Below are 18,660 nucleotides of genomic sequence, written 5' to 3'. Positions count from 1 at the left end.
CAACTATGGGCATTTCTCTTTTAAGCTAACATTCTGTAGCTGTTTTATTTAGGTGTCATGAGTGTACTAAAGGAGAAGAGGGCAGCAGAGGATGAGATGGTTAGATAGCATCACTGACTCAATAGACGTGAACTTGAGCAAACTCTGGGGGATTATGGATGGCAGGGAAGCCTGCTGCAGTCCATGGGATGGCAAAGAGTTGGACACGACTTAGCAAATGAACAGCAACAAAGTACTGTAAGTTGGACAGTTTGATAAATTTTGACATATGTTTACACCTGTGAAATCACCACTACAGTCATGATAATGAAGATACCATCAACCCCCAATCCTGTGCTGTGCTGCGCTTAGTCACTCAGTCATGTCCAACTCTTTGCAACCCCATGGACCGTAGCCCGCCAGGCTCCTCCACAGGGATTCTCCAGGCAGGAGTTCTGGAGAGGGTTGCCATGCCCTTCTCCAGGGGATCTTCCCAACCCAGGGATTGAACCCAGGTCTCCCGCTTTACAGGGAGATTATTTACCAGTATAGTTATAAACTTTGTGTGCAAGTCTTTGCATAGAATATGCTTTCATGTCTCTTGAGCAGATACATATGAGTGGAATTGCTGAGTATGGTAGATATATATTTAAATTTTTAAGAAACTAACAAACTGTTTTCCAAAGTGGTTGTACTACGTTACAGTCCCACTAGCAATGTATGATAGTTTCAGGTGCTCCACACCTTCAACAGTACATGATATTGTCAATGTTTGTAACTTTTACCATTCTGATACTTTCGTAATATCTCACTGTACCTGTAATTTGCATTTCCCTAATGATTAATGCTGTTGAGGAATTTTTCATGCTCTAGTTTTCCATCTGTGTATCTTCTTTGTTGAAGCATCCGTTCAAATCTTTTGCCCAGTTCTCTATTGTTTTCTTATTACTGAATTTTGAAAAGTTCTTTGTATACACTGGATACTCCTTTATCAGGTATTTGCTGTGTAGATGATTTTCACCAGTGACTTGCCTTTTCATTTTCTCAGCGGTGTTTTTTCAGAGGGCAGAAGTTTATGTGTTGGTGAGGTCTAATTTATCAACTTTGTTCTGTGTTGAGTTTGTGCTTCTTATGTAGAATCGAAGTACCTTCACCTGACTCACAGGTCTATGTTATTAAGCATGATGTTTGCTATGCATTATGACTCTAATTCTTTATCAGGTTGCAAAATCTCACTACAGTTCCTAGTTTGCAGAGTTTTTATCAAGAATGGATGTTAGATTTTGTCAAATATTTTTCTTTGTTGGCATGTCATATGTTTTTTCCCTTTTAATTTATTAAAATGATGAATTACATTGAATGATTTTTCAAATGTTGAACCAGCTTTGCATTCCTGCTCATGATCTATATGTATATACATTTTTTAAAATGATTATTTTTATTGAGGTGTAACTGACATATATAACATTGTATTAGTTTCAGGTGTACGGCATAATGATTCGACGTTTGTTTACATTGGGAAGTGATCCCCCATAGCTAACATCCATCATCATACATAGTTAGAAGAAAAAGTTTTTTCTTGTGCTGAGGACTTTTAAGATCTCAGCAACTTTGAAATATGCAGTGCAGTGTTGATGATAATTGCCATGCTATACATTATGTCCCCCTGACTTAGTTATTTGTAGCTGGACATTTGTACCTTTTGACTCTTCACCCATTTCATCCAGCCCTCAATCCTTGCTTCTGGATAGGTGTTAGTGCTGTTAAGTTTTCCTGTAAGTATTGCTTTTGAGGCATTCTGCAAATTTTGGTATGTTGTGTTTTCATTTTCATTCAGTTAAAAATACTTTCTAATTTCTTCCATCTTTTATTTTTTAACTATAGGTTATTTTGAAATACATTAATTTCCATATACTGAGTATTTTTAAGATATCTTTCTGTTACTGATTTCTAATTTAATTTCATTTTGTTTAAAAAGTAAAGTATAGCTTCTATCATTTGAAATTTAATCTTGGTAAATTTCCATGTTCTATTGAAGAAGGTGGATTCTGTGTCTGTTGGGTGGAGTGTTCTGAAAAATATGACTTATATTGGTTGATAGTATTACTGTCTTTGCTTGTTTGGTTCTTTTGTGAGTGGCATTTTGAAATCTCTCATGACAATTATGAACTTGTCTTTTAATCTTTGCAGTGCATTCAGTTTGTACTCTATGTGTTTTGAAGCTCTGTTGTTAGATCCTAAGCATTTATGATCATTATGTTCTCTTAATTAACTGATTAGTTTATTATTATGAAATGAAACTCTTTATTTCTGATAATAGTTTGTGCTCTGAAATCCACTCTGTCTGATGTTAATATAGCCACTCCAGCTTTCTTTCTTTTTTTGGTCACACTGCGAGGCTTGTACCATCTTATTTCCCTGACCAGGGATTGAACCCATGTCACCTGCATTGAAAGCATGGAGTCCTTACCTTAGATGCCAGGAATTCCCCGGCTTTCTTTTGAGTAGTGCTTGAGTTATGTGTCTTTTTTCATCATTTTACTTTTAAGTTATTTGTTAACTTTTATCTCAAGTGGATTTCTTGGAGGCAGCATATAGTTGGATCTTATGTTTTTCTTGTCCTGATAATCTTTCATTTTAATAGGGGTGTTTATTAGACTATTTGAATTTAATGTAATAATTGATATGATAGATTTACTTTATCATCTTGCCATTTGTTTTCTGTTTAATCCATCTGTTCTTTGATCCATTTTACTTATTTTTGGTGAAATAATTACTTTTTATAATTCCATTTCACTTCTTTCGTTTAGCAGATATAATTCTTTGTTGTGTTATTTTATTGGTTGTTTCACAGTTTATAGTATGTGTCTTTACCACAGTTTAGCATCAAGTAATATTGCACTGTTCATGAGAAAATAAGTATACTTTCATTTCCTCCTACTTTGTGGTTTTTTTTTTTTTTGAAAACACAAAAGGCAAATTTATTTTAAAAAATAGGAAGATACTAAGTCAAAATGGCTAGCAGATGAATACAAATTAAAATCACAAGTTCATTTTAACAATTTTCATTTAGATTGGCAAAGATTAAGTAGGATAATAGCAAGTCATTGAAAATGTGGTGAGAATATAAGCTGAGACAACAATTTTGACATATCTCATAAATCTGAACACTTGCATATCCTGATCAGCAATTCCGCATTATTATACATATCCTCAGATTTCAACTCATTATACTAAGAAACATGCAGAAATATGTTCATTGTAGCAATTTCCGTATTACCAAAAAGGGAAAACGATCTAAATGTCCTTCTATAAAATAATGTATAAATACATCCTGTAATATTCCCCCAATGAGCTATTATATAGAAGTCACAATAAACTGTACCCATATAAAATAATACAAATAAAATTTGGATACATAGTGATGAATGAAAAAACCATTCACAGATTTAAAAACATATGATGCATTTTTATAAACATCAAAAACAAGCATGACTAAACAGTATCTTTGTGCCTGCTGCTGCTGCTGCTAAGTCGCTTTAGTCGTGTCCGACTCTGTGTGACCCCATAGACGGCAGCCCACCAAGCTCCCCGTCCCTGGGATTCTCAAGGCAGGAACACTGGAGTGGGTTGCCATTTCCTTCTCCATGTGGTATTGTTTTTGTACATTTTGCTTCTTTACAGAAATCCCGTGATACTATTATTTTTGCTTTAATAATCAATTATCCCTAAAGAGATTTAAATAATAAAAAAGTTTTTCCATCAGATATAATTTTCCTTCTGCTTGCAGGATATTCTCTAGCATTTTTTGTAATGTAGTTCTGCTGGTTAGGAATTTTTTCAGTTTTTGCTTGCCTGGAAAAATGTATATATGTCTCCTTCATTTTTAAACTGTACTTATGGTAGGTAAAGAATTGTTTGTTTTCTTTTCTGTACTTTAAAAATGTTGTTTTATTTTCTTCTGACTTGCGTTGCTTTGGATGAGAAGTCCAGTGTAATTTTTCTTTGTTACTCAGTAATGGGTTTTTCCCCCTCCATGTGCAGTTTTTTGTTTATCACTGATTTTAAACAATTTGATTATTTTTGGTATAATTTTCTTCCTGTTTCTTGTGCTTGAGTTTTATTGAACTTCTTGGATCTTTTGGTTTATTGTTTTCATCAAATTTGAAGGCCATTAGCTTTTTAAGTATTTTTTCTTTTCATCCTTTTGCAGACCATAGTTACACCTATATTTGGCTGCTTGATGTTGTCATAGGGTTCAGTGATGTTCTTTTGTTTTTTTGTTTTTTCTACTCTGTGATTCTTTTTGTCCCTTAGGGGTAACTCTTCATTGTTGCCAGACATCAAGTATTTTGGAGTGCCATTGTTTCATGTATTTTGTTTGATCTTTTAGTTTTTTTCAGACAAGATAGTAAATCTGGTCCCTGTTACTTCGTATGGACCAGAAGTGAAAGTCTCTTAACTACTAATTACACGGTTAATACAGAAATGTATTTTGTAAAAATACAATACATGCTTGTAAAATTATGTAAAATACATACTTGAAAAAATAATATGGCAGCTTCTCTAAAAATTAAAATAGAACTATACCATATGATCCAGCAATTCTGCTTTTGGATATTTATCCAAAGAAAACAAAAATGATAATTTACAAAGATAAATGTACCCCTATGTTCATTGTAGCTTTATTTGCAATAGACAAGATATGGAAGCAACCAAAGTGTCTGTTGATAAAGGAATGACTAGGAAGGGGTGGGGTGTGTGTGCACTTGAATGTGCAGTATTACCCAGCCATTAAAAAAAGAATGAAATCTTTCCATTTGTGGCACCATGGATAGACCTGGAGGGTTTTATGCTAAGTGAAATAAGTAAATAAGTCAGACAGAGAAAGACAATGATTTCATTTATATGTGGAATCCAAAAAACCAAAACAAATGGACAAACAAAACAGAAGCAGATTCGTTGATACAGGGAACAGACAGGGTGTTTTCGGCGGGGTGGACGGATGATGGAAATAGGGGTATAAGACGTGTAAACTTGCAGTTACACAGTAATTCACAGTTTCAAACTAAGTCACAGGGATGTAAGGTGCACATAGGGAACACAGTCAATAACAAGGTAAAATATTGTATGTTAATTATAATTTTAAAAATTCTGATTCCACTGCCAGTCTCTAATCATTCGTCATTTCAAATCCCAGTCTATCTCTTCTCAGGGGTTACTATCTGGTTATAGAATTTATAGTATCTTCTCAGAATTTGTGGTTTTTATTTATGCAGATACATGAAGAATACTGTAGAAGCAATGTGTTACTTTGAAAAGTGGTTTTGTTTGTTTTTTCCAGTTTATTTCACTCACATTGCTTTATTGTTTCATCTCTGTCCTACAGGCAGCCAAGAAAGAGCATGCCGCTATCATTCTCTGGAACACTGCATCTTGGAAGCAGGTGCAGAATTTAATCTTCCACAGTTTGACTGTCACACAGATGGCCTTCTCTCCTGATGACAAGTTCTTACTAGCTGTTTCCAGAGATCGAACCTGGTCACTGTGGAAGAGGCAGGACACAATCCCACCCGAGTTAGGTAAACAGCTCCTGGCTGGGGAGAGTAGTAGTGAGACGGTTATGTCCATGTACCCACTTTGAGCGGCTGTGGGTAAAGTGAAATGATAGCAGGGTGAAGGCCAGAGTCTGGTTACTGGGAGTCTTTCAGAGTTTTGTGACAATTGAGGAAGATTTGACCTTCCTTGTAAGGATGATAATGTTTTCAAATATCTTAAGTTTAAGAAGCATAAAAATCTGTATGAACAAAATTTAGACTTTGCAGATGGTTACAGAATGCCACCTTAAAACCAAATGGATGATATATACTGAGGATTTTATGGGACAGGAATAATGAGTATACAGTTAAATTATCCACCTCTTTTACACTGATAATTTAGACATCCACTTGGCTTCCCTGGTGGCTCAGATGGTAAAGAATCCGCCTGCTATGCAGGAGACCCAGATTTGATCCCTGGGTCAGGAAGATCCCCTGAAGAAGGGAATGGCTACTCACTCCAGTATTCTTGTCTGGAGAATCCCATGGACAGAGCAGCCTGGCAGGCTGCAGACCATGGAGTTATAAAGAGTTGGACATGACCGAGGAACTAATATTTGTGAATAACATGACCCCTGGGCAAGATGTTAACACACCTACCTGCCTTCTAGTTTGGACCTGGCATAAAATGAAAAAACACTGAAAAGGAAAAAAAAGTTTCCTTTGTGTACTTAGAGCAATAGCCTATTATTCTTCCCGTTTCAGTGAGTGGGTAAAATCTAGAGAGTGTTTAAAGTACTTTTGTGTTATTTAATGCTGCTTTTAATTTTTTCATCAATTAAAACCTATATCAATTTGTCTTACGATGTTTTCAGTTCTTTGGGTTTTTTATATTTTAGAGAATACCAAGTACTATGACAGATACTGAGCAGTATATGTTAAAACAGACTGATTTCATTTGCAACCAGTGATTTCCTAACATATATACTTTACTTTTTAAAGTTAAAGTGAGGCTAATAACATATCTATATTATAATGTGTTACATCTTTGTGGATTGTTGGCTAATAGATACATTAGTCTTCCCTTGATACACAGTTAGGTCATTTACGTTTTAGTCCCTGTGAGGGCTAGAAGTTAGTTACCCTACACTTAGAATCTTACAAAGGAAAATATTTTTTTAAGTTTGTTTGTTTGTTTTTTTACATTGTTTAAGGGTGCATTATTTTTTTTTCCATAGCTTAATACACAGATTTGGCTACTTCCTGAGTAAGTTAAATTTCTTGAGGCTTCTTCTGTAGGCATCAACTGAACTTTTAGTTAAGTGTCCAGAAGATGTTTTACATCAGTCACTTCAGTTCAGTTCAGTTCAGTCACTCAGTCGTATCCGACTCTTTGCGACACCATGGATTGAAGCACGCCAGGCCTCCCTGTCCATCACCAACTCCCAAAGCTTACTTAAACTCATGTCCATTGAGTTGGTGATGCCATCTCATCCTTTGTTGTCCCCTTCTCCAGCCTTCAATCTTTCCCAGCATCAGGGTCTTTTCCAACGAGTCAGTTCTTCGCATCAGGTGGCCAAAGTATTGGAGTTTCAGCTTCAGCATCAGTCCTTCCAATGAATATTCAGGACTGATTTCTTTTAGGATGGACTGGCTGGATCTCCTTTCTGTCCAAGGGACTCAAGAGTCTTCTTCAACACCACAGTTCAAAAGCATCAGTTCTTCAGCGCTCAGCTTTCTTTATAGTCCAGCTCTCACATCCATACATTACTACTGGAAAAACCATAGCCTTGACTAGATGGACCTTTGTTGGCAAAGTAGTATCTCTGCTTTTTAATATGCTGTAGGTTGGTCATAACTTTCCCTTCCAAGAAGCAAGCATCTTTTAATTTCATGGCTGCAGTCACCATCTGCAGTGATTTTGGAGCCCAAGAAAATAAGTCTGTCACTGTTTCCTGTTCCCCACTTGTTTGCCATGAAGTGATGGGACCAGATGCCATGATCCTAGTGTTTGAATGTTGAGTTTTAAGCCACTTTTTCACTCTTCTCTTTCACTTTCATCAAGAGGCTTTTTAGTTTCTTCACTTTCTGTCATAAGGGTGGTGTCATTTGCATATCTGAGCTTAATGACATTTCTCCCTGCAATCTTGACCAGCTTGTGCTTCATCCAGTTAGCGTTTCTCATGATGTACTCTGCATACAAGTTAATAAGCAGGGTAAATATACAGCCTTGATGTACTCCTTTCCTGATTTGGAACAGTCTGTTGTTCATGTCCAGGTTCTAACTGTTGCTTCTTGACCTGCATACAGATTTTCAAAGGGCAGAAAAGTGGGTGTATTCCCCATCTCTGAGAGAATTTTCACAGTTTTGTTTGTAGTCCACACAGTCAAAGGCTGTCAATAAAAGAATAGATGTTTTTCTGGAACTTCTTGCTTTTTCAATGATCCAACAGATGTTGGCAATTTGATCTCTGGTTCCTCTGCCTTTTTTAAATCCAGCTTGAACATCTGGAAGTTCATGGTTCATGTACTGTTGAAGCCTGGCTTGGAGAATTTTGAGCATTACTTTACTAGTGTGTGAGATGAGTGCAATTGTGCGGTAGTTTGAGCATTCTTTGGGATTGCCTTTCTTTGGGTTTGGAATGAAAACTTACCTTTTCCAGTCCTGTGGCCACTGCTGAGTTTTCATATTTGCTGACATATTGAGTGCAGCAGTTTCGCAGCATCATCTTTTAGGATTTGAAATAGCTCAACTGGAATGCCATCGCCTCCATTAGCTTTGTTCTTAGTGATGCTTCCTAAGGCCCACTTAACTTCACATTCCAGGATGTCTGGCTCTAGGTGAGTGATCACACCATTGTGATTATCTGGGTCATGAAGATCTTTTTTGTATAGTTCTTCTGTGTATTCTTGCCGCTTCTTAATATCTTCTGCTTCTGTTAGATCCGTATCATTTCTGTCCTTTATTGTGCCCATCTTTGCATGAAAAGGGGTATCTCTAATTTTCTTGAAGAGATCTCTAATCTTTCCCATTCTATTGTTTTTCTCTATTTCTTTGCACGGCGATCACTGAGGAAGGCTTTCTTATTTCTCCTTGCTGTTCTTTGGAACTCTGCATTCAGATGGGTATATCTTTTCTTTTCTCCTTTGCCTTTAGCTTTGCTTCTTTTCATAGCTATTTGTAAGGCCTCCTCATACAACCATTTTGCCTTTTTGCATTTCTTTTTCTTGGGGATGGTCTTGATCACTGCCTCCTGTTCGTACAGTGTCACAAACCTCCATCCATAGTTCTTCAGGCACTCTGTCTATCAGATCTAATCCCTTGAATCTGTTTGTCACTTCCACTGTATAATCGTAAGGGGTTTGACTTAGGTTATACCTGAATGGTCTAGTGGTTTTCTGTACTTTTCTTCAATTTAAGTCTGAATTTGGTGATAAAGAGTTCACATCAGTCACTAAAGAGTGACTAATCAGTATAATATCATTTCCTACTAGAAAAAAATAAATGTATTCCCATAGTCTTCTGGTGAGGGGTCTGCTCCCTGGCCTTGATCTGTTGTAAAAGACATCCATTTATGTGTATAGATTGATGACTAAATTACATGATTTATATGGCACTTAAACATAACTTTCTAACAAGGAAAAACCAGGTTTCTCCACTTTGAGAGTAGTGCGTAAATGTGTTTCTTTCAGACCCAGTCTTCAGCCTCTTTGCCTTCACTAACAAAGTTACTGCTGTGCACAGCAGAATTATTTGGTCCTGCGATTGGAGTCCAGATGGCAAGTATTTCTTTACTGGAAGTCGGGACAGAAAGGTAATTTTGTTTTAACTTTGTATTTTTTCAAATGTAAGATAATAATATTACAGGTATCTTTGGATTAAAAAAAAAACACATAATCCTAATTTTCTAATATTGTTTTTAAAATCATTTATGTATTCCCTCCTGTATTTTTCATATGCATACATAAAAAGACTTTCTTACTTGTTAAATTCTATAAATACATGTCTCTGTAATATCACCTACAGAGGAGACTCTTCAGACTCATTACTAATATCAGATGGTCCCAGTGGGAGAAAAGTAGTCAATGAAATGGGTTAAGACTATCCACACTTTTCTTTTTCATACTTGTATGAATTTTAAATTCTGTGAATAATTGTTTTACCTTTTCATTCATTGGAGGAGGTGGGGTGTGTGAGTGTGTGTGTCCCAAGCTTTGAAAAAAATCAGGATAAGTGAGCTAGCAATAGGTTTTTGGCCTTGCCTCTTGCCCTTGTTCTCTGGGAAATGTTTGCCTGGCCCTGTCTTTCCTCTAGTGTTGATGCTCTTTAAAACATCCATGGGATCACAGAGTTGTACACAACTGAGCAACTAAACAGCATGGCTATAGAGAGAAGGTGATTAGGTGGATGAGGATGTTGATGGGGTGGGTTGGGGAGTTTGAATGGAAATTTTCATTTCCAATATATCGTTTGTTATTTCTTACTATTAAAAATTCTGTGTGTAACTGTGATTAGAAATAAAAGTTATTTTAAAATGTTAAAAAAAATACATATATCCTTTCCTTCTCTGCAGTTGCTGCAGACTAGAGCTAGTCTGAGGCACCTGAGTGTCTCCTTTCCTCTCCTGCCCTCTCAGTCCTAATCGTGGTATTACTGAAGCAGAGGACTGACGGCATGTTACTCAGTGACACGGAAGTGTCGGCCCCTGACACGCTCTCTCAGCCCTTCGCCCCTCTCACTGGCCTATCCGTGTCTCCCCGGCGTTTCTCTGCCTACTCTCTGCAAGCTGCTCAGGCAGCAGGGCTGCTTCCGCCCTCCATGGTCAGGCCCGGCAGCAGACAGCCCGGCTGTGACTCAGAGACAGGTCACGGCTGAAATGGACGAAGCATTGTCCATCAGGCAGTCTCAGGAATGCCTTTCTGCTTGCCTGGGCAGAGTCTTCTGCTCAGAGTGTCTCTTTGGTCCTAAAGTTGCAGCTCTTGTCTGTTTCACTGCCCTCTCCATTTCTTTGTGACCATTCACACCCCTTCAAGGCCTGAGCTTCCAAGAAAGCCTCATTTCTTAGATTAGTATCATCAAGGTTGGGGCCTCCTGAGAGCTGAGCTGATTCTCTGAACCGGGGTGGGGCGTAGAGGAAGAGCCAGGGACTCGGTTGGTTTCATACATTTTAAGGTAATTTCTTGGGAGAAGGCATAGGCACCTCGGTGGACCTAATCTCACTGGATCAGAACTGGTTTCCTGAGTATAAAGAGCAGGCCTCTGAGCAGGGACAGTCGACTTTGGCCCAGCACACTTGGGTAGTTGAGATCTCAGACTTGTATCTCCTACACGGTGGCTTCTCTGTGATGCTTGAAATGCTCAGAAGTCCTGGATCACAAATGAAAATGATGAATTAAAAAATTTCAGAGTGTCACCTATGCCGTTGAAACTCTAACGCATTGCCATTAACAGAAACCTTGCAGAGAGAAAGCGTTACAGAGTTTGATCTGTCTGTGCTAGGTGGTTGTCTGGGGTGAGTGCGACTCCAGCGACGACGCCATCGAGCAGAGCATCGGGCCCTGCTCCTCCGTTCTGGACGTGGGTGGAGCTGTGACCGCCGTCAGCGTCTGCCCGCTGCTTAACCTTTCCCAACGGTCAGTCTTGGTGTGGGGGCCTCATCTCATGTTTCTTTAAGAAGACCACTTAGTCTCTCAGTGTATAGCCCTCTTATACTTTAATCTGTGGGTTCTTTCAGCTTCCAAGTTAACTTTTTTAAAATAATGCTTATGTTTCTCATAAGAATTTCTAGATTGATAGAACTTGATGGTATTTATTTATTTTATTTTATTTTTTTTTAACTTGATGGTATTTAGAGTGGTGAAATAGAGATGGGGAATGTTGCTCAAAAGTTCTTATTTTACCAAATGGTAGATGGTGATACTTTCTCTGTAACGAGTATCTTTAGTAGCCTGAGGGCCCCACAGCCAGCCAGGGAAGCGCTGGCTAGCGGGCCTTGCCCACCAGAGGTAGAACTGTGCACCCTTGATGGAGAGGCGGCTTCTCGAGTGCACAGCAGAGCAGCGCGTGGATCCTGGGTCCAAACAGAGTCCTTTCAGCCAGAGGTAGTCAGGAACCCTGAAGAAATTCATGCTAAATTAATCAGTCTTCACCCTTCTCTTAAAAACAGATACGTGGTTGCAGTAGGATTAGAGTGTGGAAAGATTTGTTTATACTCCTGGAAAAAGACCGATCAAGTTCCAGAAATAAACGACTGGATCCGCTGTGTAGAAACAAGTCAAAGGTATTTCTTTCCTGTTTTTGCTTCCACCAGATCAGATAGACATCGTTGGAGTCTTTAGCAGCAAATCTCATGCCTCATTTGTGTGGAGAAGAATACAAATCCATTCCTGGTGCTTATCTCCAATTAGTACCTCTATGTTTTATGACAGTCTCTTGAAATTGACATTTGTTACTATATTGCACTTATTTTTAAAAAGTTTATTTGACCACATGGCTGGTTTGCCTGATATTATCTTTAGAGATAACACATTGGAGATGAAAATGAATTTCAAAATGATGGGTTTCAGAATGTGACCACAGTAGAATCTTAGGAAAATTTGATTCAGAATGTTGGTGATTTTTTTGGAAATATTATAGACTGTGTTTGGTAGCCAGATCTCATGTTTGAACACTTCAGCTCAGCTCCTGAAATGGAGCAAACCACCAGGTGCCGCTCCCAGCCCTGTGACCCCACTTCGGGCGGAGCGAGGGCTCCGAGCCTTGGGCCTGGGTGCCACCTCTACTGGCTCAGAGCGCCTGCTGCTCACTGCCGCCTCCTCAAACGCCTGCCTGGACAGCAGGGATCACTTGTCAATCAACTTCACCCGTTTATGCATTAGAAACGACAAGACTTGCAAAAAATGTCACACATCATTCTGTTAGTTTTTTTTTTTTTAGGATTCTTCAACATTCGTATGTTTAAACTATCCAAAATATAACTTCAAATGCAGTTCCAAACAGCAGCACCATGAGGAAGGTCACTGACTTGATGACAAGAGACATGTGTTGTATAAGCTATTTCTTCCAGAGGAGTTTGTCTCCTTATCAGCAAAGCATGTTAATGCTTATGATGATTGTATTTATTTAAGTATATTAAAATGAGATCTGATTTGCCACTGCTTCTCTCATGGCTTCACTCCCACTTCTCTGAGGCTGGGTTTGGCTGTTGAAACAGTTCATGCTGCTGGCTTACCTAAGAGGTAGCCAATGAAATTCCATATTTCAGGCATTTGAAATGTTCTCTCTAGCCGGCCTCCCCTCCCTTCTCTCCCTTCCTTTCACCTTGCCCTGCCCACGGTGCTCACTGCCTCTGCCTGGTGCCCAGACCACTTCCGTGACCTGAAAGTGCGACACTGCCAGGAAGCCCCTTAGAAGGCACGGGCAGGGGGCGTGTACAGAATTTGAATTTCTCATTAAAAAAATTTTTGTGTCATTATGATGACTTTGGATTTGCAAGAATTGATTCCTGACTTACTTTATATTATTTGGATTGCTAACATTACAGTTACCAAATTAGTAGTAATGTTACCTGAAAGACTTAATTTCAATAGCCATTTCTTGAATTCCACTGATCATTAAAGCAAAATTTGACAGAAATGCATTGTCTATTTCTTGCTGTTTTTGGTGGTGTCCTTGGTCGGTAATTAAGATGTTTTCAAGGTTAAAATAAAATTGCTAAACTGTTAGTGATAGCACATCTTGATGTTCAGGTTTTGACTTCCATTTATGTTAACAACACTAATAGGAAGAGCATACTAATTTTATTAATATGAATTGAGCAGCCAGTAAAATGTTTCATAGTCGTAGCATATGTTCATCTCATGATTTCTCTTTGTTTTAGCCAAAGTCATACACTTGCTATCAAAAAATTATGCTGGAAGAATTGTAATGGAAAGACTGAACAGAATGAAGGAGAAGGTGCTGAATGGTTACAGTTTGCAAGCTGTGGTGAAGATCACACTGTGAAGATACACAGAGTCGACAGGTGTGCGCTGTAGTGGGCTTAGTGAATACAAGCGTGTACCCATCAGTGTCTGAAAGTATTCAACGTGTAAATGGACAGCCTTTCTTTACCTCGTACTTGCATCAAGTTTCGTTTTTAAGCCTTATGGCAGTAGTCCTTATATGAGTCTCAGACCCTCTGAAATAAGATGGAAGCTGCAGACTCTTTTCTCAAAATGTTTATATACGCACACACTCTCAGAACCTCACCCTTGCTTTCAGGGATTCAGACCTGCATCTGTGTGTTTCTGATTGAGAGCCTCTGTCCCTGCTTTCTTCATGACCAAATTTGCCTAATTCTGTTATTTTCGTCTTCTGTTTTCATATGCTGCTATTTGGGACATTTTATTATTTACTGCCCTCTTCTGAGGGAGGACCTAAAAAGTAAAGAGATAAAACCCAGATTTTAACAGTCTTTGTAAATAAACGGACCACACTTTGTGTGGTCTTGACTCCTTCCTCCCAGTGCATACCAGCCATTCTAGGAACTTGGCAGGTGGTTGTGAGTTTGAACTGCAGTCCCTCCCTTCTCCTGTTCCTTTAGGGTTTGACTTAAAGTAGAACATCCCAGCATTTAAACTGACAGATGAAGGGCCTGGAAAGTAGAGTTCCGAATCATCTGAACCTCTGTGAGGTCACGTGGAGGAATCATGAGAGGAAGGATGAAGTCATGAGAGTGAAGGATGTCCCCAGGGGGAGTGAGCAGTAGGAACAGAACAACATGCCAGAGAGAGTATTGGGTGTGCCCGCGGAGGTTTGGGAAGTGGGCCACCAGAGCTGAACACTCGCTCGGGAACTGGGTGGGGAGAGGTTCAGATGGGGTGGGAGAGCCTGTGAGGCTGGAGGCATCTGACCCCATGGAAACGAGCTGCCTGGCAGACTGCCCCTTAAACGCACACTGTACGTAATAAATGTGCCGGAAGAGGGAGCGGTGGGAGTTTATGCTGTTGTCTAACAGGACATTTTGCTTCCAGAGTTGTTCAGTGATACTTAGTCTAAATGAAAGTTTTTAGAGCAGAACTATCTGCTATTTTTAGTCCAACAGAAATACAGTGTGAGCCACCTATATACTTTAAATTCTTCTAGTACCCACATAAAGTAAAAAGAGGTGTAATTTATTTTGATGACCCATTTGTTTTAACCCAGTATATCCCAAATAGGATCATTTTAACAGACAATATAAAAAGTTACAGAGATATTTTAGCCTTGTATATGAAATCGTTGTATCCTACAAAGTGCAGTTTACATTTAGAACCCATCTCAGCGTGGACTGACCACATTTCAAGTGTCCACTAGCCACCTTTGGGCTACTGGCTATACCCATATTTGGACAGTGCAGTTCTGAACTACAGAATCTCTATAAATTTGTCTTAGACCTTTAGTGGTGTGTGTGTGTAAGCACACGTGTGTGAGCGTGTATGCACCAAGGCAGTGAGCACCTCAGCGTCTTAACCTCAAACCAGGATGCCCTGAAGTGTGATTTCTCTGCTAATCTGGGGAAGAATCTGGATCTCCCCATTGGCACACAGTAGTTTGTTCAGTTACCTCGCGTGTGGGACTTTAGAGCAGATTCAAGTGTACTTAACAGTCCTTTGGAACCTTCTCCAGCACACCCTAAGTTCTCCTGAAAGCAGCCCTGGCCTTGGGGAGGCCAAGTTCATGGTTACTGTTTTACCAGTTGTAAATAGTTTTCCCAAGTTGTCCTGACGCATCTGTGTCATTCAGTTTCAGTGCGTGCTCCCAGGAGCTTCATACACACACACTGCAATTTTACGATGATGATCTTCTTTTTAAAAATTCTGCACTGCACTGTCTTTGCTAGTCTTTCTCTAGCTGTGCCCCAGCTCCTCGTGGTGGTGGCTTCTGCTGGTGTGGAGCACGGACTCTAGAGCACTGGCTCAGTAGTTGTGACCCACCAGCTTAGTTGCTCTGTGGCTTGTGGGATCTTCCCAGACCAGAGACTGAACCTGTGGCCTGTGCATTGGCAGGCAGATTCTTAACTACTGGACCACCTGGGAAGTCCATGATGGTCTTAATCTGTTCTTCCCAGGGAACACTTTGAACCATACTCTGGTAGTTCATAACATCTAAAGCAAAGGGACAGTCTTGCAGCTTTGCTCTGGAGGAGCTGAAGAGTATTTCAGGATCCCAGATCTACCCATGCCGGTTTGCCCTGATCATTTCATTTCTCTGCCTGATTTACAGCATCAAAGTTCAGATTGATGCCAAGTGCCAGTCTAAGCAGTCTTCTGACCTGCAGGACTTTCCTGGATGGAGGCGAGGTGGTTGGGTTGTGTTCCCGGCAGTGTTTATCTTGGACAACTAAGAGCTAAATCCCTGCCTTCGCAGCAGCCTCGGGGGAAGCAGCTGTGGTTAGTGATTCCAAAGACAGACTGGGACTGGGGGGAGACTGTGCCAATTCAGGGATAAAACAGAAGGACAGAATCATCCTCTCCTAAATGAGAAGTCCTCGCCATGCCAGGAAATCCTGGCGGTCTGTAAGGAAAATGCAAGGCCTTCTTACCCACTCTACAAATCCTGTGTACTTCTCAAGGGAGTCTGGGTGAGGGTTGGAACCCAGAGGTAAGGAATCAGAGTTGTCTTTGAACCCTGGCTCACATTGGCTGTGTCTGGGTAAGCTTTTCTCGTCTCTGTAAGTGGAGATAATGTGTCAGTCTGACCTTGATTCAACTCTGAAAGAAGACGCAAAATATTCTTTGTGGCTTATTGCACGAACAAAGTTTTCTCTCTAAAAAGGAATCTAGGTAGGCAGGCCAGGTTGGGGAGGGAGACTTCGCAACATGATCAGGGTACCCAGGCTCTTTGCCCTCATCCTTGGTGTGTGGCTTCCTCACTCTCCAGGATGGCTGCTTGGCCTCCTGCCATGATCTTTGCATCCCAGCCAGCAGAAAGGAGGAAGGCATAAGAGGCCCCTAACTTTAAGAAAACTTGGAAGTCCACACAAGTTCTGCTTAATCTCTGTGACCTGAATTTTATCTTGTAGCTGTACCTCAAGAGAGGCTGGGAAATGAAATCTTTATTGCAGGTGGTTCTTAGCTGAGAATTGAATTGCTTTATTCTGGAAGAGAGGACAAATGTTAGTCTCATTTCATAAAAAGTAACCACCTTGTGGGGTTGTTTCGAGGATTAAATGAACCAATGCATTAAAAATGATAGTCCGAGGTCTGGATTTAGTAAGACACCAATAATTGTTAACTGTTACAATTAAATAAAGTTCAGTTTGTGTCACCTCCATAGAGCCTTTCAGTTCAGTTCACTTGCTCAGTCATGTCTGACTCTTTGCGACCTCATGAACCGCAGAACGCCGGGGCTTCCTGTCCATCACCAACTCCTGGAGTCCACCCAAACCCAAATCCATTGAGTTGATGCCATCCAGCCATCTCATCCTCTGTCGTCCCCTTCTCCTCCTGCCCTCAATCTTTCCTAGCATCAGGGTCTTTGCAAATGAGTCAGCTCTTCGCATCAAGTGGCTAGAGTACTGGAGTTTCAGCTTCAACATCAGTCCTTCCAATGAACACCCAGGACTGATCTCCTTTAGGATGGACTGGTTAGATCTCCTTGCAGTCCAAGGGACTCTCAAGAGTCTTCTACAACACCACAGTTCAAAAGCATCAATTCTTTGGTGCTCAGATTTCTTTATAGTCCAACTCTCACATCCATACATGACTACTGGAAAGAGCCTTTCCATAGAGCCTTTATTTTCCCTCATTTCAAGGATTCTTTCTCTGAATTCATAGTATTTTATTCTCATTTTCTTTTATGGCCTTGGTTGCTTCCTATCTTTATTAACGTGTATCTTATGTGCCCAGCTCTTTGCGACCCCATGGACTGTACCCACCTGGCTTCTCTGTCCATGGGATTTCCCAGGCACGAATACTGGAGTGGGTTGCCATTCCCTTCCAGGGGATCTTCCTGACCCAGGGATCAAACCTGGGTCTCCTGCATTGCAACTGGATTCTTTACTGTCTGAACCACAAGGGAAGCTCATATATCCTAAGTGGTATAAATTAGATACTTTCTGTGATAAGAAAAGTTTGTCTCAAAAAAGATGCAGGGAATTATTAGCTCATGTAATGGAAAGAAGTCCAGTGGTAGGACAAAGCACAGGGGTGGTCTGACCAGGGCCGTTTTCCTTCCTCTGATTCTCAGCCCTGCCCTCTCCACATGTCAGTCTGCTGAGGCTGCCCTTCCTCGTGGCTACGAGAGGGATGAGGGCAGCCCCTGAGGTGACAGATTGCCTTGCTCATTCACATCAAAAAGAATAAACCCTTCAGAGTTCTCTGGTGGTCCAGTGGTGAGGCCTCAGAGCTTTCCCTGCCAAGGGTCTGGATTCAGTCCCTGGGTTGGGGAACTAAGATCCTGCAAGATGCGACAAGGCCAAAAAAAAAGAATAAACTTTTAAAGATGAAGACCCTGACTTTACTCTGAGTGAGCCTCTGGACGAACCACAGTGGGCAGAGGCAAGCACACCTCTGGCTGGAGCCTGCCCACCTGCTGTGGCAAGAGCGTGAGATCAGCTGTGCTGGGGCTGGAGGCAGAGGCAGCCCCGCTAGGACCACACGGGGCTGTTTTCCGAAGCAGAGTCGGAGGGGCAGTGGGTGCTGGCTAGGTAGTGAAAGCCAAGTGTACAAGCCTATGAAAGCCTGAACATCAGGGCATCTGATTTGTTTTCCATAGCATCTAGCACAGTTTATCTGTCTAGCACCATGTACTGTCAAATAGTTGCTGATTTCGAGAATAGGTTTGATAACACAGCTGACTGGTGGGGGGGGCATTCTCCAGTGTAAGCCACCAGTCAGTAAACGGAGTAATTGGCAGCAAACCCTTTCCCTGCCCTGGTGGCATAAAGAGGGGACAAAGAGCAGGAAGAAGATGACAGCGCAGAGGGGAACAAGAAGGGAGTGGTTTGGCCTTGTTCATTCACTCCTTGAATGAACAGGGAGAAGCCAGGACCCCAGGGAAAGGGCCTCAGGAAGATGCCTGCTGTGGGTCCACCCACCCTTTCGCTCCTGTGGTCTGCCTAGTACTGGGTGGGGTCAAGGGGGTTGTTTTGGACATGAACTTGGATATAATAGAGCCTTG

At 40.7% G+C, this 18,660-nt stretch overlaps 1 protein-coding gene across 1 annotated transcript in view; it reads left to right on the top strand.

The window, feature by feature from the left end:
- The window catches only part of ELP2 (elongator acetyltransferase complex subunit 2), a 51,252-nt gene extending 34,440 nt beyond the window's left edge, over positions 1-16,812 (top strand). The window contains exons 18-22 of the mRNA XM_043443760.1: positions 5,369-5,561; positions 9,210-9,331; positions 11,017-11,150; positions 11,684-11,797; positions 13,397-16,812. Of these exons, the coding sequence (XP_043299695.1) occupies positions 5,369-5,561; positions 9,210-9,331; positions 11,017-11,150; positions 11,684-11,797; positions 13,397-13,553 (720 nt within the window). The 3' untranslated portion in view covers positions 13,554-16,812. The remainder of the gene's footprint in view (positions 1-5,368; positions 5,562-9,209; positions 9,332-11,016; positions 11,151-11,683; positions 11,798-13,396) is intronic.
- Positions 16,813-18,660: the final 1,848 nt, after the last annotated feature.

Source organism: Cervus canadensis, chromosome 23 (assembly GCF_019320065.1).
Source record: "Cervus canadensis isolate Bull #8, Minnesota chromosome 23, ASM1932006v1, whole genome shotgun sequence".
Taxonomy (NCBI): domain Eukaryota; kingdom Metazoa; phylum Chordata; class Mammalia; order Artiodactyla; family Cervidae; genus Cervus; species Cervus canadensis.
Note: the sequence above shows the minus strand (reverse complement) of the source record. Positions and strands in the feature narration are given on the sequence as shown.